This window comes from Haemaphysalis longicornis, unplaced genomic scaffold, assembly GCF_048455015.1.
Source record: "Haemaphysalis longicornis isolate Haplotype H1 unplaced genomic scaffold, Haemaphysalis longicornis Haplotype H1 scaffold_3, whole genome shotgun sequence".
In the NCBI taxonomy this organism is placed as follows: Eukaryota; Metazoa; Arthropoda; class Arachnida; order Ixodida; family Ixodidae; genus Haemaphysalis; species Haemaphysalis longicornis.
Genome location: NW_027526335.1, coordinates 69,406,175 through 69,429,061, shown reverse-complemented (window position 1 = coordinate 69,429,061; position 22,887 = coordinate 69,406,175). Strand labels below are relative to the sequence as shown.

Here is a 22,887-nt window from a genome sequence, read left to right as displayed (position 1 = left end):
TTCCGCCGTCTCTGGGCGGGTGGACCGAACGGTGGCCGAATTGAGAAGTTCGTTGCCGTTGTTCATGGCTACAATCGTGTATGCGTCGTGGAATCTGTATTCTGCCTCGTCAACATACACAGCTCGGGGATTGTTGCCGTACATCTTGTGGAGTGCTTCCGCTCGCTTTAGTCTTCTAGTGACGTGGTGCTCAGGGTGCATATTGTGGGGCAACGGTTTGATTATTAGAGAAATAGCAGCACACGCCACCGAGCTTGCGCGAGACCAATGGGGGCCAAATTTGCGACCAGCTTCAGGGAAATCCATGGATGAAGAAAACATGGCAGCTTCTCAGACACCTCATCGATCCTAACCGCAGCTAAGCTGAGCAGAGAAACCGTCTAACACAGGTCATGCACAATTATCCAGGATCCGATACACGAACAGTGAGGCGTCTTGCAAACCACTGCAGCCACTTATCCACGGGAAGTGAAATTCATCGCAGCTCAGACGCAGCGCACAAAGACCGCCGTGCTGTGCGGACCTAATCACTGCTCCCTTCGTCTGCTTTCGCAAGCCGCCCGTACCGCGAAGCCGTTATCAAGCCGTTTGAAACCGCAGAGGAGAATGAAAAAGAGTGCTGGCGGTATTCTCGAGTTTTGTCCCTTTTGCGTCCCTTTCAAAAGTGTCCCTTTTGGCGAGTCCTGATTGGCTAAAAGCCAACAACCGGAAGTGATGTAACGCAAGCGCGGCAAACCTACTGCCAACCTTCCTCCATGCTGCCAACGTCCACCTCTAACCGGAAGTTACGTCACGATGAAAGGGACGCAAAAGGGACGTTTTCAAAAGGGACAGTTACGAGAATACCGCCCCATGGGCTCAGGGGGCTCATGGACATGGCGCTTGCGGCTTCACACCCGTGACTTCAGGGCCCCTCCCAACCTTTTCTTTTCTCTATAATCTCAGGGGGCACACTTGCTCGCTTCAGCAGCGGCATTGGTTGCCTGTCGGTACTTTGTTGTTCACCGGTATGGGCATTTTGTCGCCGTCATTCCTATTCCATCATGTTTTACCGCCTGCCCTGCCCTGCACTCGCGTCACACTTTGTTTTACAACGAGCACAAGCAGTGGTTGGACGCGTCGGCCAGAGAGAAGCCGCAGCAGGCATTGCTTCGATATTACGTCCCCCTATAGCAGTGCCACCGCAGCCAATGACGCTGCCGGCTCGATGCTCGGCTTATCGTTTCCGCGCTCTGTCGTTGTCTGTTCGTCCTCCGCTCGGTGCTGACGGAGCGACGACGCAACTTTTTTGCCGACATCCCAGTCTATTGCTGACGCCATAAAAAAAGAGAAAATCAATAGTGGCGGAGATTCAAAAACATAAAAATTGGGGATCGCAAATAAATTCAATTAAAAATACAGAGGAGTGTTATATTCTCACTAAGATTGGTCGTGGAAGCCAAAGTGGATTATAGATTGATTACGGCCATGAGGAAGAGGGAATTGTTGAGAATGAGTGATGCACTTACACTACATTTTTCACACGTACCACTTCCGTTTATCACTTCCATTGCAGCTATCTCGTTGCGCTACGGGTTCTCGACATCGGGCGCCCCAGTTCCTTGTAAAGCCGCAATTGCAACCTGGTCATAGCGTCTAGGCCGTTGGCGTGCCTGGCTATCTCGCATTTCTGCGTTGTGCAAAAAAGCAAACTTGCACCGCGCGGAGTGCGGAGAGAAAGACGAATACAACAAATACAGCCTTTCGCATTACTGCCAATGGTTGACAGGAATAAAACGGGGAAGGAATTTTCTCGCGAGGATACCCAGACTTCTTGAAGTATTCTCGCGGATCCCCGGGAGTCCTACGGCGCCGAATTAGAAAACGCCTAGATTAAACCACTTCGGCGGCGCTTCGATTCCACAGGACTATGTATCATGTAGCCACACGCCGACAACATTCCTTTGAGTTAAAGCAAATCAAAGCTACCAAATTATCGTGCCTCGGTTCTATACGTGGGTCAAGCCTGGGTTAAATACATTGCCACTATTATTCGCTAGCTTGTAATTATTTAAATTGTGTGAGTATGCTTCAGTTCTAATAAGTTACGATCATCCCTTTCTACAAGGACAATAGCAGTGTCAACGTCAACTCCTTTCTCGCTTACCCTGATGAGGGAGGGTGAGGGATGCGGAGGAGGAGGAGGAGGAGAGGGAGTACAGGGATCCCCTCCTTGATGATGATGATGATGATGATGATGACAGTGGCTGTGCATCGCCACGTGGCGACGTACCTACGTACAGAAGAATATTCCCCCTGGAAATAGGGGCGCAGATTTATTCGTATTCTACAACTGCAAAGGGGAGTGCACTTGGAGTGCGTACCCGCAAATTTTCCCGCCGTTTTTTCGCGGGGCTACCATGGTTGCCAGACCAGGAGTGCTCTCTGTTGATTAGTTCGCATCATACATTCGCGGGTACTACAAACTTATTGGATCACGTAAAGGCCTCGGATCTGTCAGCCCGCTCTGGTTACAAACCTCTGCGCGCTCACGCCGCGGGCTCGGGCTCAAGCCCGGGTTTGTTATTTTTTCGCTTCGTCTCCACGGGAGGTACTACAAACGTATTGGGGCCCGTAAATGGCGCGGATCTATCAGCCCGCTCTGGATTCGAACCCCTGCGCGCTCGCGGCTCGGGATCGGGCCCAGGTTCGTTCTTTTTTTTTTTTCGCTTCACCCCTAGGGGAGGTACTACAAACGTATGGGGCCCGTAAAGGCAGTCCGTAAAGGGGAGGGCAGTCCTGGTCTGGCAACCATGGTAGCCCCGCAAAAAAATGGCGGGAAAATTTGCGGGTATACGCCAGCCGAAATGCTACCGAAAAACCTTATTGTTTGAAAAGCGGGTGAACTTGTTCAATGAGCAAATGCAAGTTTTTTTTTTTTTTTTCAACCGGCTCGTTTCTTAACATTAACAATTGTGACGATACATAGACGAGAGCATATGCGCTAGTGTTATAAGTGATACTACATGGGCGATGGTGTAGCATTCCTTCTGCGAAAGCGGAGGAGGCGCCCGTGGCCGCCCAGCTGATATGACGCTTCCTCTTCCAAAGCCAGCACCGAAATGATATACCCCGTGGGAACGGGAGCCCTCCTGACGTCATCGTCGTCAGGCAGCTCGGATTCTGCCGCTCCCGGCGTTCGACGGAGTCGGAAGGACAACCAGATGGCGGTGGCATTGCTCACTTTACGCGATTGCCTTACGGTGCGGAGTTCCTAAACCTGAGCTTGAATTGCTGGAGTTACCTCATGTACGATAAAAAATAAATTTGGCAGAAAGTAAAAGACCTCATACAACCTAATCTACGTCTGCACTGAGTACCTATTCTTACACCAGCGGCCGACGACCAGAAACCACGAGGTTTGTGTTTTAGAACCGTGAAAGGTATACCGTACTTACCCGATTCTAACGCGCACCTTTTTTCCGCAAAAATAGGCCGAAATATCGCATGCGCGTTAGAATCGGATACGAAACAGAAACTGCCGAAACAGCTGAAATTTCGTTCCCCCCATCGCCATCGCCATCTCAAGATGGCGTCAAAGCTTTTAGCAACAATTTTTCGGGTCTAGGCGCCTAGGCTTTTCTTTCGGCGTTCACACAAATCGTCAAATTATTCCACTTGCGTGCTTGATAACAGCAATGGCAGCAGCGGCAACGAAGGTGCGCCGCTTCAGCGGCAACGAAGGTGCGCCGCTTCAGCGGCTTACGAGCGGCTCCCACGCGTTCACAACGAGCGGTTGGCTGAAGCGTATGCCTCTGGTCGCGGGATGGGCATGCGAGGCGTGGGCCACGATCTCATCGAACATGGTTGAACATTCGTTCAGAAGTGTGGCATCGCGAACGCGCTTGACGGCACAAATGACGAGATGTTGCGGTCAGCGGAAGGCGACAAGGAGCTCTCGGAGAGCGACGAGGAGTGAGATGAGTGAGATTACTTCGGGGAATAAATCGCCCGTTTCTCTCGCATTCGTTTTTCTTGCTCACAAAGTTCCTTGCGCTTTACGAACGGAGGTGCAAGTTTTTTCGGTTTTTTGCCTTGAAAATCGGGTGCGCGTTAGAATCGGGTAATTACGGTAATCTATTCGGGCATGATATATAATTGACGTTTAATATTTGGAAGAAAGCCAGGGGTGCGCTCGAAAAACAGACCAGGCGACCCGGCAACGGAATGCGTTGACGCTGTGCAGAGCAACAGCAAACCGTAGGCCGACGCCAGGCCCGCGTCGCGGTGCGTAAAAACCGTCGATTGCAGGCATCAATGAAGTTATACAGTAGAATCTTGATACACGGACATCGCTTAAACGGAATTGCCACTTGAAGGGAACAGTAGCCTGTAAGTTGGTTGGTTTTGTATTCAGATAAGGTAAAAAAACTCGGTAATCGGAACTAAAATTCCCGCGTCACCGTGTAAACGGAACCGAAAATGGAACTTCTTGTGAAACCCATTGGCATAAGAGTCACCTTTTTACGGTTCCGGCTGTTTCGTTTTTGTTTTTTTTCTTCCTCCATGTTTTTTAGCCTGGTTGGCCTCGTAAGCCTCGTCTAGTTAGTGGTCAGCCGTGTTAGCGCGACGAATGCAACATCGCAGTTCTTGTTCCAGTCGTTCCGTCTCGATTCAAGACGCCGAGGTTACAGGTCTCAGCTCCTGCCGCCTCGTTCGTGCCATCGTGGTGCTATTCGCGCTTCATTACCGCGTTGCCGTCTTAATTCGGTGGCTCGTAAGCACTCGCGAAGTTGAGGCCTCTAGCCTCCGTGAAGATGCAGTTACAAGGGCTCAAACAAAAATAATTGATGCATTTTGTAGTGCACATCAACTCATTGTTGCAAAATCAACTTTGTGAATGCTGTGCCCAAACCTCTTGTAGTTTTCTTGCTTTCTGAAAAACCATCAGCTACATTCTCCTTCTAGTGCTTAGACTTGCGTGAAAGGGTGTTAAGAGTGTATCCGCACATAAATTTGCACTTTCACACATCTATCTCAGTAAACGGAACTCGTGTTAAACGGAACTAATTTTTTTGGTCCCTTGAAGTTCCGTTTATCGAGAGTTTACATAACCTGACCTAATATTTGGAAGCACGAACTGCATAACCCGTTCGTGCAGGATGACGTGGCTGTTACACACGACACGTTACTTTCTTGTGAGTGTGCTGTCTTTTACACACCATTTCAGTGAGTTGGTGGCAACCTTGTATCCTTCTTTTTTTTTTTTTCTCCGACGCGCGGTCGTATGTACCGAATAATTAGTAGCTTCGCACCCTACGCCATGGGCCGTGCCTGCAGTTCAGAGCCAGGGAATCTGCTCGGATACATTTACTACGTCGGTAAATACTCGCACTCACTGCTTTGGTCACGAGAATTAAGACTGCGGAAGTAAAGGATATTCCGCAAAAAAAAAAAAATAAAAATAAAAAGAAGAAACCAGTATGAACTCTCCCTGATCGTTTTCAATATTGCGGCTTCATTTTACACACGACTACCAGTGCGCTTGTGCGTTCTTGACGCCTTTGTACTATGAGATTCGTTAGAGACCTTCTAGAGTGTTCCTTCGACACGTGTCTTGAGCAATGCCTACGCTGAACACGAAACAGCAAAACGGTTCTTTGCAGAAATGCGACGGCACTAGAATGCACGGTATTTCCTGTAATTTGAGAAAGATCTTTCGTCGAGAAATCGCCTCCTTGCAGCGGTTTTGGGAAAGTGAACAGCCAAATACTGCGGGAAATTCGAAGAACGTTGGACAAAGAACTGAGCATGTGAATGATATAATCTTGATTGATTTGATTGATTGTGGGGTTTAACACGCCGACACTACACAGGCGATGAGGCGCGCCGTAGTGGAGGGCTCCCGATTAGTTTTGACCACCGGGAGATCTTTAACGTGCGCCAAAATGTCGAACACACGGGAGTTTTCGCTCTTCGCCTCTATCAGAAAAGCGGCCGCCGCGGCCGGGAATCGAACCCGCGTCCTTGGGCTCAGCAGCGCAACGCCATAGCCACTGAGCCACCGAGCCACCGCGGCGGCTATGATATAATTTTCGTTGAGCCGTGAGCATCGGATTCCGGAATTCTGCGGCTTAAGGCTAACTGAATTGCATTCAGAAACACCCTGGGGGTCCCGACATCATGTGAAACTGCGGTAGAATAAACGTTTTTCAATCAATCAATCAATCAATCAATCAATCAATCAATCAATCAATCAATCAATCAATCAATCAATCAATCAATCAATCAATCAATCAATCAATCAATCAATCAAAAACGAACGAACGAACGAACGAGCGAGCGAACGAGCGAGCGAACGAACGAACGAACGAAGGGACGAAGGAACGAACGAAGGAACGAACGAACGAAGGAGCGAACGAACGAAGGAGCGAACGAACGAACGAACAAACGAACGAACGAACAATTGTCTGTAGGTTAGAACAAGCATGTTTTACAGCGAAGTTGTGTGCCCATCCATCGGGATTTCTTCGTGTCGGGGTCCGTTAGCAGAATACACTTTGCGGGAAAGGCAACCTCTTCGCGTAAGCAGCGTAGCTGTCAATGTAGTGTAGCTGGAAAAAAATCGTAGTACAATTGGCCTGTGGTTTTTCTGTGAATGTGAGCCACACTAAAATGCTAGACGTAGTGCGAGGCTCCGCATTGCTTAATTCCTGCGCACCCAGATTGGCGTTGGGGCAATGACGCCCTAGAGCAAAATGCAGGGCAAGTTTAGACAACCACGCAAAAAAAAAAAAAGCGCAGTGCTCGTACGTGTTTTAAAGAAAATTCATGCAGTTTCACAAATGCTAATGCTCTTTCATCTCGATTCAAGCCGGCTAGGAATCGCGTTGCCCCACAATACGTGAATCGCACTAAATTGTCACTGGACTTGTCCAGAGCGTTTAACCATGGCCGAGTGCGAATACGGCATGAAATAATAAAAATTAAAGCAGTTCCACTCAACGTGAACTGTCAAGTGCGGAACAGGGATTCGCTGGAAGAGCTGTGGCACCCTCTCTTCACTAGTTTCAGTATCAGCCTGGCGTTGATACCGAAAGTAGTCAAGAGAGGGCTCCACAGTCCCTGAAAAGGCCTATGGATACACTGGATTGAGTTTTCATTAATTTGGGGTAAATATGCGTTAATTCATGATTTTTCCTTATTTTATAATATTGTGTACTTATATGCGACCAAGCAACGGCAGCCTCCCTGGCAACGGCGCAGCGCAAAGATCACCCTCAACAATTTGCATATAAGGAGTGTGTGCCTCTGTGGCGCCATGGGATGAACATCGGCTTCGTAACGCGACAAACCCAGTTTCAAACCCGACCAGGGAAGCGGTGATCTTTTGGAAGCCTTTGCTTTGGTGCGTGACGATGCGTGCTGCCGTGCCATGTTTGGGTGCGTGATGCCGGACGAGTTACGACGACAAGCCGGGTCCCCAAAGTGCTCCGCACTTAAAATAAACGTTTTGGACATTCCGCTAAAAAGCTACGGGTTCCCTCCCCCTTCTTTTTTTATTTGCACGAACAGCTGATCCCACGGAGGACGCAGTTCTCTAGTAAAGTGGGCCGCAACGCAAAGGACTCTAGACAGGTAGAGTTGGAAAAATTTTGTTTAGGTTAAATCCACACTGATCTTACTTACGCGATCTCGGTGTGCTATCTGGTGGCGTGTCCAAAAATCTCTCAAACGTGAACGGCGAATTTTCGCTGCCCCTTGACTCAGGACGAGCTGGCAAGGCATAATAAAAGTATTTTAGAATTCCGTTCCTCCTGGACTGTAATTTCTCTTGATAAAACCGACCACTTTCGTAGAATGTTCAGGAACTTTGTCACATTAGCGTAAATCTTTGGCGCGTAAAATCTCAAGATGAATGTTTGCCCTTGTTGAAAGATGTCGCAACATCCCTCTATTCTAGGCGCATGACACCATATACATATTTCTTATTTCCTATATCCTCCGAAGGAAAAAAAAATCGAAGCCGTTCCACTCCATGTGAAAGCTGTCGGAAGTGCAGAGCAGTGATTCGCCATAATGGGCTGTAGCGCCGTTTTCCGCTCAGAGAGAGAGAGAGAGAAAAAACTTTATTTGCTCAGAGCCATGGTCGGGCCCGCTAATCCGGGGCTGCCAATGGTCGACGAGTAGCTCTCTCAGCCCGGTCCGCAAGCCATTTCTGGCAAGCTGGATGCGGGTTGAGCAGGGTGGCCTCCCATTGTGTTGTGGATCTGTTGTTCGGTGTGATGTTCTTCATGTTGGGGTTTTGTGTGCAGTGCCACATCGTGTGGAGTAAATCTCCCGTCTGGTCGCAGTTCGGGCACTGTGGTGTTGGGTAGATGTCCGGATAGTATTTGTGTAGGGTTGCGGGAATTGGAAGTGTGTTTGTGTGAAGTTGTCGGAGTAACACCTCTTCCATTCTTGTTAGCGAGGGATGAGGGGCTGGAAATCTCCTCCTGCCGAGCCTCTGTTCAAGCAGTATCTCCCTGTAGGCGGTACGCAGCGAAGGGGGTGAAGGTGATCGGCTGGCTCCCTTGCCTGGGGGGCAACCAGCGGGGGTGAACGCCCGGAATAAGGAATCGCGGGCTAACGCGTGCGCGGCGACATTCCCCCCGGTCTGTCCCTGATGACCCGGGAACCATATGATCTGTGCCCCTTCAGGCGGCTGATTCGTAATTATGCGAAGGGCCTGGTGACATATCCTGCCTCTGAGCAAATTTCGGCCAGCCTCTTGGGAATCGGTTAGTATAATGGCGCGAGGATGGGCAGAGATGGCCACGGCGATGGCGACCTCTTCCGCGCGGGTCGGATCCGTCGTTTTGATGGATGCCATTGCAATGGAGTTACCACTGGATGAGCAGGCTGCTGCTGTGGTCACCCCATTGGTGGGGCCGGCACCGTCCACGTAGATTGTAGCAGGGTGGGAGTCCCACGTTTTGGAGAGGTATTGGGCCCGGAGTGTTCTGCGGACTTGATCGTGTTCCGGGTGCATGTGTCTGGGGAGGGGATGGATGTGAATGCGTTCTCTTATTTCTCGAGGGATGTCGAATCGATTCTGCACCGTGGTCGGAGGGGTTATGTCCAGTCTATTTAGGATGGCTCTGCCTGTTTTTGTCCTCGTGAGGCGCACCTGTTGCGCTATTCTCTGAGCATCTATGAGCTCTTTTGTGGTGTTATGGACCCCCAGAGCCATTAGGCGCTTATTGGACGTAGATACTGGGAGGCCCAAAGATAGTTTGACGCACTTACGAAGAGCCCGGTCTAGTCTGTCCTCCTCTCTGGGTTTGAGGTTCAGAAAAGGAGCGACGTATGTGTATCTAGAGACCACAAAGGCCTGTACCAGCTTAGTGGTTTCAGTCTCCTTCATTCCGTGGTTTTTGGAGGTCACTCGCTTGATCATTCTGGCTACCTGGTTGGCCGCCGCTATCAGGCGACTCACCGCTGTGGTATTGTGTGCCTTGTTGGAAAAGTGCACGCCGAGGACACGGATCTCCTGCCTGGCGGGGATAGGCATGAAATCCACGTGCAGCTTGATGGGGTCTTGTTTCGGGTATTTGGGCTTCTTGGGCTGGACCACCAGTAGTTCCGACTTATCCGGTGCACACTCCAGGCCACGGGACCGGGCGAAGGTCTGCACGATTTCTATCGCTCGTTGGAAGCTGTCCTCTATGTCGGCCCTAGTTCCTTGATTTGACCATATGGTGACGTCGTCCGCGTACAGTGCGTGACAAATGCCTGGCACCCGGTTCAGTCTGGGCGGCAGATCCTTCATCGCCAAGTTGAAGAGCAAAGGGGAGAGAACTGCACCCTGGGGTGTACCCCGCGATCCCAGCTCAATTAGATCTGACTCGAGTCCCCCTATAGAGAGCTTGGCCTTCCGATCTTGTAAGAACGCCTTGATGTAGTTGTAGGTTCTGGAGCCGCAATTAGTCTCCGCTAAGGTGCGTAGTATGGCCGAGTGCAGGACGTTATCGAAATCCCCTTTTAAATCAAGGGCTAGCACCGCGCACGGTTGCATGCGGTCTGGGTGAAGGTATACGTCCCTGTAGACCTGCAAAAGCACATCGGCAGTGCCTAGGTGTGGTCTGAAGCCAAACTGTGTGTGCGGAAGTTGGTCTGTGCCGTCGAGAAACCGTTGCAATCGAGTGTTGATTACTCGCTCGAAAAGTTTCCCCAGGCAGGATATTAGCGAGATGGGCCTAAGATTCTCTACCTTCAAGTCCTTTCCCGGTTTCGGGATAAACCGAATTTCCGCTGTTTTCCACCGCTCACGTGCTACCACCCAATGCAATTCAAATTTCCCGCCTTCGCAGTGCTCGCGCGCCCCCTGCCTGAAACTGCGCCAGCGGGAGTTCTGTTCTTTTTGTGCTTGCTTTTCCGCCCACATGTGTCGGCGTTGCACTGCCATTTTTTTCGCTTAGTATCGTAAAAACCAACCCAACGAGCGTTCTTAACTAAATGAAAGCGGGCGCTGCCGGTTAATTACGTATATTTTGCCTCAAATGTACCTGCAGTTTTCTTTGTGCTAAACAACGGGGAGATGTATAACAGGCGCCAGCGGTTCACGAGTTTCGAACGCTTATGACTATATAAATCGCTTGGCTTTCGAACACTCGCGATCTGGGTTACGCCGCGACGACAGCCGCTACGACGGAACGCCGTGTAGCTCTACTTGGGTCCAGCAAGCGACGAAAGGCGAGCCCTAGAGTCCTCTGCACTTCAAAACACTGGATGCCCAAAAGGATTCAATACTGCGGGCTTTAATCATATGGCCAGTCGTTCAATTCTCATCCGGGTATGATTGATGTGCTGAGGAAAGGAGAACGCACGGAGAATTTAGAGGATAGCATGAGTCAGATAATGGCGAACCTGAAAACATGGCAGGAGGCAATAAGTAACCAGTGTGGTGATTGCTTCGCAGCGCCTGCTGAGGGCAGACGTCATATGTCCACAAATCCGCCAAATCGAGGCCAAGATGACGATCAAGGAGAATATGATAACCGCATCGAAGTACGTGACGCCGAATGTACGGCTTCTGCCTCTCAAGATGCACATGTTCTTCTACTGTGGAGGTGAGTGTCGCTTTGCTTGACATTCCTTCGCGTCGCGGTACGTCGACAGAAAGCGCTGTGCAGCAAAGCCAACTTTCTCGCTAACGCCATGTGGCTCTTAGATATCTTGGAGGAGGGGGAAATAACTTTATGGTGCCTCGTCACCTGGCGGCGTCATCGGCCCTTTGGACGGCCCACTTTTGGATGCCAGGTTTATTGATCCTTAATTATGATAACAAATGTGCCTTTTGAATGGCTCTTCTTGTCTCTGTATACTAGACACTCCCATATCTTGTAAGCTCAAATTTAATTTGGTTGTCATAATTCACCCTGGAATGAACTAAGTTCACCAGAAGCAAATTGTAAACTGAGCATTTCGGTGGCCAGTTAAGCAAGTTGATGCGTTTATGCCTTATTTTTGTGCAGAATGCTGCGTGCTGCTGTTCTCTTGTGCGGGGTTGACCTGTTTCTAAAATTTTATTTTGGAGCTTGTTAAAAATATTTAATGCCAAACGTTCGTTTTTTTTTTGGATCTAATGATGATTGCATATTCCGGCATGTTCTAAAATAGTGAGAACAGCATGGGCCCTTGCACAAGCATTGGGTTTGTAGATTGTAAAAAAATAACAAAACTTTTAGGTGGATGAACCGCGATTAATTCTGTCTCCTGAATTGAAAAAAAAAAAAAAAAACAGATTGGGGTTCTGGCCTATTCAACGCCGCGGAAACATTTGGCGATAGAATTAGGCCGAAGCTTTCTAACCTTGCCTTATTTTTATTTCTACGGCCCTTTTACCGGGTCGGTTTCGATGCGGCATTGTAAGCGGCAATGCGATGCAGCTTCACCTTTGGCGCCGTCGCTTCTCCAATTGTAAACGCTAGTAAAGGGAAGGCTTGTAGTCGCTGGTAGCATGTCATGCACTTGTTACATATTCCAGCGCCAAGAAATCTCGGAAATTATTTTGTTTTGCCAGTTCGAAGGGCCCATTTGGTATCGGTGAAATGGAGACGCCGAAGCAAGTGAATGATTCCTAGTGAGCCCGACAGCAAATTGTTAACAGCAGCCCATGTAATGTATCCAAGTACTAAAATGATGAAAGCCTATAGTTGGCAGGAAGATTAACACGTGATAGGGCTTGCCATTAGCCTTAAAAGAGCTTAAAATGTTCTATTTCGTTCTTTTTCCGTTCCCAGCGGTGGTAGGTGTGATGCCCTTCACGACCGTCATAGCCAAGCAGCTGGGAATATCAGCGGCACATGTGGGTCTCGTAAACACGACCCTGCTGTTTCTGTCCATCGTCATGCGGTTCGCCATCGGCACACTCACGGACAAGGTGCAGCAGCTCAAGGTTGTCCTCATAGCCGTAATCAGCGTGGAGAGCCTCTTCCACTTTCTGATCATATTCGTGCCGCCCATCGAGCACCTGTCGCTCGACATGAACATGGCGTCGCTCGACATAGCCTTCCAGGACAACGCCTCTCTCCTCTGCTTTTCCCAAGCTTCCATCAGCGATTGCCGACCGCTCACGGGCGAGCCTTGCCACCTGCGCTGCGACTACGACGACGTGGTCTTCTCGAATGGCAGCAGCGGGGCCGTCACGCCCAAGGAGATCGAGTACCCCTTCAACTCCAGCCTGGTGTGCCACCGGTCCAGGTGGTGCCTGCTGGCGGACGACTTGGCTCCCAGCAACGCCTCGTTCTTGGATGCAAATGCGTCTTGCGTGGTCACTTGCCCTTCGGTTCGGCAGCCGAACACGCTGCAGACGTCCACTTTCTGGCTGTTCGTCATCTTCCGCGTGGTTGGCGGCACAGCGTTTGGCGTGGGCATCTCGCTGGCAGACGCTGCCGCGTACGCGATACTGTTGGACCGCAAGCAAGACTACGGCAAGCAGCGGCCCTGGGGCACCATCGGCTGGGGCGGGCTGGCGCCGCTCATCGGCTACCTGAACGAGCTGGCGACGGGCGGCAGCGCGTTCATCAACTACAGCCCGGGATTCTACATGCTGGCCGCGTTCACGGTGCTGGATGTGCTCAGCCTGTGCTTCCTGGACGTGCCGCGCTCCACAAAGTCCAGCCAGCTGCTCAAGGACGTCAGAAGCGTGCTGGGGAACGGGCGGGCGCTGTTCTTTACCTTCTCGGTGCTGAACATGGGCTTCCTGATGGGCTTCATCTGGAGCTACGCGCTGTGGTACCTGCAGGACCTGGGGGCCTCGCCCACGCTGCTGGGCGCCAACCTCGCCGTGCAGTGCTTCGGCGGCGAGGTGCCCGTGCTGTTCTTCTCGGGGTGGATCATCAAGCGCATCGGCTACGGCAACGCGGTCAGCCTGTCCATCGCGGGGCTCTGCCTCCGCTTTGCCGTGTACAGCTTCGGAACTGACGTGTGGGCCATGCTGCCCGTCGAGGTGACGCACGGCCTCTGCTTCGGCCTCTTTTACGCCGCCATGACGTCGTTCGCGAGCACGGCTGCACCGCCTGGCACCGAGGCCACCATGCAGGGCATCTTGGGCGGCACCTTCGAGGGGCTCGGTTAGTGTGCGATCACGCACTTTTTCTTCATTCTGAGTGATTTAGTGGTGGCTCTTTTCTCGTTCGACTGGTTTATCCACTGGCGCCCTGTAGAATGGTAAAGCGAAATCAATCAATCAATCAATCAATCAATCAATCAATCAATCAATCAATCAATCAATCAATCAATCAATCAATCAATCAATCAATCAATCAATCAATCAATCAATCACAGTCAATCAATCAATCATTTAATCTTTCGGCCATCGAGTTCTTTGAGGCAATATATTGGCTTACTGACATTTTTAATGTTAACTCTTTTGTCAACTATAATGTTAACAATTAACATTATCATTAATATTAACAGTTAACGCTACACCGCTACAGTCAACGTGTTTTTTGGGTCCTTGAATTCGAGCCCAACTCTGTGGTTGTTTACTGCGACGAATTAGGAAGTGGTACTACAGGGGCATTTTGTAGTTGGAATTACAACTTTGTTTCCTCAAAACCGGTCTCCTTTTTTTCCGCCTTTCCGCAGGAATAGCCTCGGGCACTCTCGCGGCTGGCCTGCTGTTCACCGAAGTGGGTGGCCGAAGAACGTGCTACATATTCTTCCTCTACAGCGTCGTCTTCCTGCTGTTCCACATTGCGATCCAGCTGTACTTCAGCATGAGGGACGCTAAGCGTGGTAAGGACGCATGCTCATCGGGCTCTTCGTGGAATCGAACAAAGCATTGGCCTGTGGGCCCATACTGGCAAAAAAGAGCTTGCTTCACTGCCATCTTATGCTACCCGCTGTTGCGTTGAAGCACACTACGTTTAACCTCCGGTACTAATGTGATATATCGAAGAAGTGAAAACTCATTCTTCAGCCACGCCTATCTTACAGCACAGTCTTGCGTGCCTGCTAGTCTAGGCGTTGGATAAACTCTGAATGAAATCAACCTTAGACCTCGCGGCGGCGCTCACACGGTGACTACGCAGGTCACGACGGCTTTTTTCTGTAATGCCGTTGTGGACGTCGGGCAGGTTTTTCAGACCTTTCATACAAGTTTGAAGCGCTAACACAACTTAGTTTTCGTCTGTCCAGTGAATATAGCCTCTTTATAGTGAATATAGTGAAATAAGGCGTGGTCTGTAGTGAACAGCGCTAACAACCGCTGGCGTCACGCTGATACGTAACAGGCTGGAAATTTCTTCCTCTATACGACGCTGCAATCGAGAACAACGACCGGCATGCCACAGGTAGGAGCGGGGCTTTGATGGGCGTCTCAAATGGTCAGATGTCCGTGAACGCGGTTTGGGCTTGCGTGCCAGATTCCATGCACGTGCCACTATTGACGCGTGGCCTTGACTGACAGACGCAACGAAGAGATGTGCAAAACCGTTTTTAGCGAAAACAGCCCGAAAACTGCGGCGTGATTTTATAAAAATTTCACGTGTGTGGAATGTCTTTGTCAGGTAGTGTTTGTTTGTAGGAGACGCGTTTGAAATTTTTCTTCAGCTAGTATTTAAAGCGCTGCACAGAAGGGTTGGTCGTCCTTGCTTGTACACGGAAATCAATTAGAAGCACTCGCTGCTTATCGGAACATGTAAACTAATTAGTCATTTTGTTTAAAAAGTGTCACACTCAGAACTTCAGTGAGTTTTTTTCAAGCCTTTGACTGTTTGCTACCGTCTGAGTTCTTTTGGGGGCGAAGCAGCTGAGGGGCTCGGGCTGTCGGCGTCTCATGTCGTCGTCGTTCGTCGTGGTATTCTGATGTGGTCACGGTACTAAAACAGCGGGACACTCTTTTTGCAACGCCTCGCGCTAGAACGTAACGCTTAATAAAAGAACACACCGAGACACTCGTTTTCCAATGCCTCGCGCTAGAACGTTTCACCTCCATGGGCAAAAAACGCGTAATAAAAGAACACACCCGGACACTCGTTTTAGATGCGACTGCATCTCATTCACTCGCCTTGTCCCTCCATACGGCGTTGTTGTCCGTCCACACCCGTCCCCCTACACTATAAAAAAAATAGTTAGCGGCGCCCGGTTTCGATCCCACGCCGCTGTGGGCGGAACGCGAGGTACATGGTGCTCTTCCCACTGCGCCACGAAACCGAGACAGAATCAAATGCTACGAACGCGCCTTATATCCTTGACTCATTCAAACTACGTCAAGAAGCTACTGATACAACGCATGATGGGGCAATGATTAACACTTGCAATAAAAGCTCCCACTTACAGCAACAATGGTGGAGTAAAGGTCGTTGCGACAGCGAAGCCCCAAGCATACCACTTAGAGGGATTGACCAAGATTGGCCAATAAAACATAATAATAATCGTAAAACATAATAATCATACGCGTTCCCGACACGTTTCACGCGATTTCAGAATCAATCCAACGGAAACACCAAGTGAACCCCACGATGCGTCGCATCTACACAGGGTTCCCCTCGCGGGGAGGTGGGCGCAATTTTTCGTTCACGCTTTCTTGTTTCCTCCAATCCAAATATACGTTTTAACTTTCACTTCTTCTCCGTCTTCGTAATTGGGATGTCGCGTGCATCAGCGCGCTCCGCGTGGCAAGAGAGATACTTACAATCTTTGAATACACTTATATGTACACTGCACGATTCGCCCTTCCCCGGGTTCCACGTTACTGGAGATGGCCCGGATATTTTTTCCCTCTTAACTTCATCCTTGCTACCTTGGGCAGACTCGGCACAGACAAAACATCTTTCCAAATCATCTCGATATTGCGTTCACATAGCGCCGAAAAAGGTAGCCCCCTTCTTCTTCTGCTGCTGCTGTATACGGCTGAAAAAGATGATGGGGTTACGCGGAGATACATGGTCCGTCCACTCTCTCCAGCCAGCCGTGGCTTTCGCTGCAGCGTGGATGAAACAGAGCATGGCCGTTCCAAAATCGTTGAGTTCTCCGCATGTTTACCTCAGCGGAATCAGTTAAGCTCTCTAGCTGCTTCTTAGTCTTAACATCGCTGGGCTTTGCCCCAAAGCCTTCCGCTTGGTCTTTGATGCTTGATCGGAGTCTGCTGCCCTGTCTCCTGCTCGCTTTTCGCCGTTGAGAGGTCGAATGGATGGCCTGTCACGCGTATTACTATCTAAAGTATTCAGAACAAAACCTCCAACGTGAGTTTTACATACCGCGGGATATAAATCTTGTTCCAGCGAAAACCCTTTTTGCGTGTGTCACGAAATACCTCGCGCGCAACTAAGTCCTGCACATATAGGTTGTATTCACTGGCGAGGCACGCATGCAGACAACCGTGGGAGTGGGACGTCACGGGTTACGTCGGGCTTCGCGGGATGGCGGTACTTATCCGTGCTAATCACATGATGCGTGTGGGGCGTTTCAAACTCTATACCCCACCGAACGCAAAGTGATGCCTCGACTCCAGTGTGAGTGCGATTAATAACATATCTGTTGACACCACCGTTGAGAATCTTGAAACGGAGCAGACGACGCACGCCGCTGTTTTTTTTTTTCTGCGGCGTGCGGGCGCAGTGGCACAAGCCGCGCCATGTCCGTAGCGCTTCGGCCATATCCGTAGCGCTTCGGCCATATCCGTGGCCGTTTCCGGGGTTTCCGAGCGAAGAAACTGACAGCTAAACTTTTCAGTGAATACCATCTATTGAATCAGCCGCGTTGGCGTTTTGGCTAAGGTCAGAAGAAGGGGAACAGCAGAGTCAGGTGGTTATAAGCAGCGAAAGTCGACAGGTTTCTAAAAATATATGCTATGAAATTGACAGCTAACATCGTAGATTAGCCTTGTTATGGTGGGTAAAGAGGTCAGGCGCATTTCAAATGCGCGTGGCTCTCACGAGCATGTGCTGTTACCAGATTAGATTCCTGGCTACGGAGGCTGTATTTCTGAATACCGCAAATATAACTTATAAACGGTTTAATCCTCTACTAGTTATAGCCACCTTTGGGGAGCGGGATTCCTACAGCCTCTCCAGAACACCTGAACGCCGCTCCTGTAGTTGTAATAAAAGACTAGAATGAGGGAAAGGGCGGAAAACCACTTATCCTAGCTACTCAGTAGCCCTATAATACTGTGCGTGTGCGTGCGTGCGTGCGTGTGTGTGAGAGAGAGTATCTTCGCAGTATTGCGATGAAAAAGTGAAAGTGCGCGTCCTCCGCCTTTGCACTGCTGCAGCTGCCGTGTTGGCCGCTACGAAGCCGCAAGAAGTGGATCCCGACAAGGAACCCGTGCTGGTTCTGGCCAACCCGCCGCCAGAGGAGGGCGCGTTTGTTAACTGCAACGACGCGGACGAGAACGCCAGCGGGCGGAGAGGGCGCAGCGAGCCGGGCTCGCTTGTCCTTCCTTCATGAAGCCGCCGTCACCCCCTTTTCAAACGACCTCCCCTTACTACTCCGACGAGTGTTCAGATCCTTGGGAAAGTTTCGTGTTGCCACCTTGTCGGTTGCGTGGGGGAAGGACGGTGGCACCTTCACGACGCCGCCGAACTGTTGGTGTGCGTGTGTGTTGGAAAGCCACTATGGGGCGTGATTTACATATTTTTTGTTGCGTATGAATATAATTTAGAAACATATCAGGCGCGGCCGGTAGACGTTGCATAGCTGGCCTTTCGAAAACTTCGGCCTTCTTTTCGTTTTAAAGCCGCTGTGTCGGGGCCAGCCAGTTTTTTAAAGCGCTGGTATGCCTTCTAGAATAAATTAACATATTTTTTTGGTATAGGTTGGCTGTCGTCTCGCGGTCGAACGCAAGAAGGGAGCGGGGGTAGTCAGTTGATGAGAAAGCGTGTTAGTAAAAAAGCGAACAAGAAAGAGAAGCGGAAATAAGATCGGCGCGGAAATGTCTGCATACCTCTAATCTTCAGGAGCTATCTCGGCATACGTACACGCTATTTTTCTTATTGTAGGCTACGATGCGAGGTCGGTAATCGGGACGTGCCACTCCTTGTTAAATTTTCGGCCAGCCGGCCACCGTGACTCACTCTCCTGATACACTGTACAAGTTCCACGCGGTTCCAAGCTATGTAGTTTCGTATTGTTCGTAGTAGAAATAGCATTAGTTTACTGATGCCTCTGTATCATCGGACCGTACTATGGTTCAAAGATACCGGTTCCTCGTGGTACAGCTTACCGCATACGGGCTCGCTCCAACTATGATCTCACGTCGACATTGCGAGGGCGGTAGTGACTATGTAGTTTACGGATACGTAAAAATGAAAAATATGCAACAGCGCCCGCGAGAACTTTGTAGTTGCTGTCTAGTATATCTTTATTTATACATCGCGACGACAAAATGTGAATGCGTGTTGTGAATAAGTTTCTCACGTCGCCCAAAACACAATTTTATGCGCTGAGTGCGAGCTGAAATGAAATGTCGTGTATTGTTTGCCTTAGTTATTTAATATTGCCCTGTCATTCGCTCTTACTCCGTTGAATTTTTTTAATGAAGGACTAAAGTACTATTTCTTGTTGCCGCTTTCTGTAAACCTGCAAATGCGACAAGACATAATTCTTAAAGCGCAATTATGCCTGTTTTTAAAGCATGGTGCGTAAATAGACACGTTTTGTGTATTTTCTTGCCAATTTTGTCCGCAATACTTTTCTCTTCTTGGGTGAATTTTGTATATTCTTTGGTGTATCTGCATCCAGAAACGGAATTGTTCTTGCTCTTTGTCACCCTTATATGTCCTGCGGTGTCCCAAGGCTTGGCAAAACACTGTTGTGGACTCGACGATGTCTTGCCTGCTGTTATCTGGGTTTCACTGTACAAGCCATGCAATTCATTATCTCGCAAAGCAGAAAGAAGTCTGCGTCCTTAGTTTATCGGTAACAGGTGGCAAAAAAAAAAAATGTCGTGCGCCGTTCGCGGCCGTCGCATTAACCATACCGCAATCATGTCACACTGGTTTGCAATGTATTTTCATGCTACCTCTGCTTCCGAAAATTTTGATTTTCACCCCCTGAGTGGTTGTCATCGGCTTCTTATCCGTTCATGCTGAGGTTTTGCAGGCCGCCTTTTCTATCAGTAAGCTAAATTTAGCCGTGAAGGCTTCCAGTGTGTCGTCATATACGGCGTCAAGAAATACACGAGGAGGTTGGTGCGAGAGAAAGGACACTTTCAAGCGCACTTCTGTTGTTAAAAACGTGGTTAAATAGTAAAAAAAAGCTGGGAATATGGGTTACGCATTCCGTCGTTCAGGAATTCGAAACCTCCAACCCTGGAGTAAACACACGCGAAAGAAAATTTGGCTTCCACTTAAAATGCTGTCATATGGCTACCTAGTGAAGCTATACACCTTTCCCAGAAAACTGTGCCGTTAGAAAATTTCTCCTGGCTTGTACTTTGAACCCGGTACCACAGCCTGTCTATGGCTAAGGCAGCGTCTCTTAGCGTCTAAGTTCGCCCGGAGGCTAGCCGTTTGTAGGTGTCTGTCAAATTTTAGGGGCGAAGCTCCTCTTGCTCGCTCGAAGTCTCGCGTCCCGCCGTAGGTAACCTGTGCGCCTCCGCGCCGCCGCCACCGCCGCTCATTTTAGGGGCGAAGCTCCTAAAACTAGCTCCTTGCTCGGGACAAGTCCCGAAGCTTCTTGCTCGGGGCAAGTCCCGCGTCGCGCCGTCGCCGTGTTCACTGGTTAAAGTGCCATTGACGCGGCGGCGCCCGGTTTCGGTCCCAAGACCCTCTGGCCGCAACGGGAGGTACGTGGCGCTCTTCCCACTGCGCTACAAACCGAGACGGGAGCATGTGCTACGAACGCGCTTTATGTCCTTCACTCATTCAGATGGTGCGCGCCGTCAAGAAGAGGCGAAGCGAAGTAGCGCATCATGACGCTAAGAGCACCGACAGTAATTTTAGGGACCTTAGGTGCCTTCGTGTACGGGGGACGCGCGTGAATTGAGGCACCCTCCAAATCGGAGCAGGCGCGGGATAATTGCATCGATATGTAAATAATAAACATCGTGTATATAAGTGTATATACAATCACCCCTATAACAACGTGTCGAGTCTTTATATGATGTGTGGGGGAATGTTTCGCGGTTTTACCGACAAGCATTGGAGCTCGCCCCACTCATCATCATTCACTTCGTGGAGATGGCTTTTTTTCATGCTGAAGCTTTCTGCCCTTCTCCCTCACTTCAACTTGTCGATGTGATCGATATGCAAGGTGTTTTAGTAATGTTTCGCTAGACCATCATTGTCTTCTGTTGTTTCGCACCAATCAGTGGGAAGCACGAGGCGTTTTGCAAGACCACGGTATCACTGTTGTTAGCCAGAGTTTCAAGAAGGCTTCTCATAGTGTGCTACTTCTTTCGCATCTGCACATTGTACACTTTAAAACATTCTTCGGGCATAGGGCTCGACTGGTCTAGTGTAGCTCCCACGGGGCACATATATATGCTATTTGCGAGATAACGCTCATGTTGCTCAAGCATTAGTTCCGCTGTAGGCTGGTACAGTTCGTGCGAGAATAAGTTTGTAGCACCTGCGGGGGAACATTTTCAGCATTTGTTATCATTCAAGTTAACCGAGAGTAATCGACAGAGGAGTTTAAGTCGATGGGATTTTTGTTAGAAGCTGCTTCAGCGATTGCAGAAATATTTGTACAGATAGCCCAGTCCTGATCAGACTAGTAGAACGCAGTGTATAGACCGGAAATTACGGATATTTAATCAAGATTCCTTAAAAAATCCCAGCAGAGAGACCAGGCAAAGAAACAACTGATTAGCACATGCCTTTATGTTATACACATATGTGTAGTTTTTACCTGATTATGGCTTGTTTCAGTGCCACTGAATGTTGAGGGCAATTATGCAGCAGAAAGGGGGACATTTTTACTGTCTCCGAGCGAGAAAATAGGATTGTCTCGGGTTTAATTTCTCTGTTGTCATCAGGAGATAAAACCAGAACACGCAGAGATATTAAGTTCAAGCAGAATAAAATTTTAAATTTTGTTCAGAAAGAAAGTTCCTCGCGTGGCTCATTCATCAGATTTGATTGTCGAGCACGTAGTAAACGTTTCCGAACGACGCCATTATTTAAGCTCTCAATGTATAAATATAAAGATAGGTTACGGAATTTAGGTGCTGGAAGAATGCATTTTTTGTGTGCGACTTTTGTTTTTGCATAGGATGCGGTTAAAAATTCTGTACATTCGTAGTATTGTGTAACTTAGTTAATGCTTTTGAAACTTTCATTACTTGGAAATATCGTGGAATTCTGCTTCCTCCCAAATCCTATTTTTTGAAATATTTTTGTAAAGCTGCGCGCGGGAAGTTCAAGACAGAGTCGTAAAAGACTAAAAGTGGCTATGTTGTCGCTATTTTGTGTATCTAATAGCACCCTTTTTTCACTTGGTCAACTTCGTGCATGATTCGTATGCGACGCTACCCAGGAGCTTTCCACGTTCAAGAGTTCATTTTCCTTCATACGCGCGTGCAAAACGGCCGCTGTTGTAGGTTGTAACAAGATGGCGCGGTTATACAGAACGGATTGCTGCATGTCATGTATGCGTGAGCAACTACAGCAAAGTATGTAAAGAGTTGTGTTTATACTTTTAGATGTGACTTGAAGCTACGGTAAAGGGAAGTGTTTGGTTTTGAGTGAATTGTACAGTTAGAGCTGAGCTGGAAGAAACAATTCGGGATTTGTATATAATAAACTTTATAATGATTATTTTTATCCATGGTGTTGTGGTTTTCGCATCACTGCTTTTCCATACGTTCCACAGGGTGTCATTCCGAGGGCGAAACAAGTAAAACACGGTGGCTGTTTGGCAATTAAATGCTGCCATATATCTGAAACGTTTGCCTAAGCCGACAAAAACACGGAAAAACCTTGCATATTCCTTGAAATCATGTCAAACGTTCTATGTCAGCCGTTGAAAAATACTGCTGCAAACGAAACCTCCAATTTTTTTCCCCCGAAAGCACAAACGGACTGCTGTTTTCGATAAATCCGGGAAGTCTCGGTGACGTGACTTCTTATGATCTTATGACTGATCTTATGACTGTGCCGAAAGATATACCAAATTGTGCCAGCAGCGTGTTTTTTACTTGCAACCAAACACGACATAGCGAAAAGCCGCTTTCTACGCCGATGGTCGATAAAATATCTTAAGCTTCTGTATCCCTAAATGTTTGAGTCCACCCCATTCATTTCTCGTGCATTTGATTCACCCGCATCCAGTTTCTTTTTGGCTCCAGCCGCGCTAGCAGAGGACGTGCCGAAAATCTGACGCAGTTGCTGAGTAAAGCTACTCCAATCAGAAATTCCTTCCGCATTATTGTGGTAACAGGTCTCGGCCACCTTCTTCAAGGAGAAACCAACG

General features: G+C 49.1%; 1 protein-coding gene across 1 annotated transcript in view; it reads left to right on the top strand.

Annotated features, from left to right (window-relative positions):
- The window catches only part of LOC144174584 (major facilitator superfamily domain-containing protein 6-like), a 28,910-nt gene extending 6,673 nt beyond the window's left edge, over positions 1–22,237 (top strand). Inside the window, exons 2-5 of the mRNA XM_077703357.1 lie at positions 10,940–11,090; positions 12,264–13,595; positions 14,113–14,262; positions 17,744–22,237. Of these exons, the coding sequence (XP_077559483.1) occupies positions 10,994–11,090; positions 12,264–13,595; positions 14,113–14,262; positions 17,744–17,919 (1,755 nt within the window). The 5' untranslated portion in view covers positions 10,940–10,993 and the 3' untranslated portion in view covers positions 17,920–22,237. The remainder of the gene's footprint in view (positions 1–10,939; positions 11,091–12,263; positions 13,596–14,112; positions 14,263–17,743) is intronic.
- Positions 22,238–22,887: the final 650 nt, after the last annotated feature.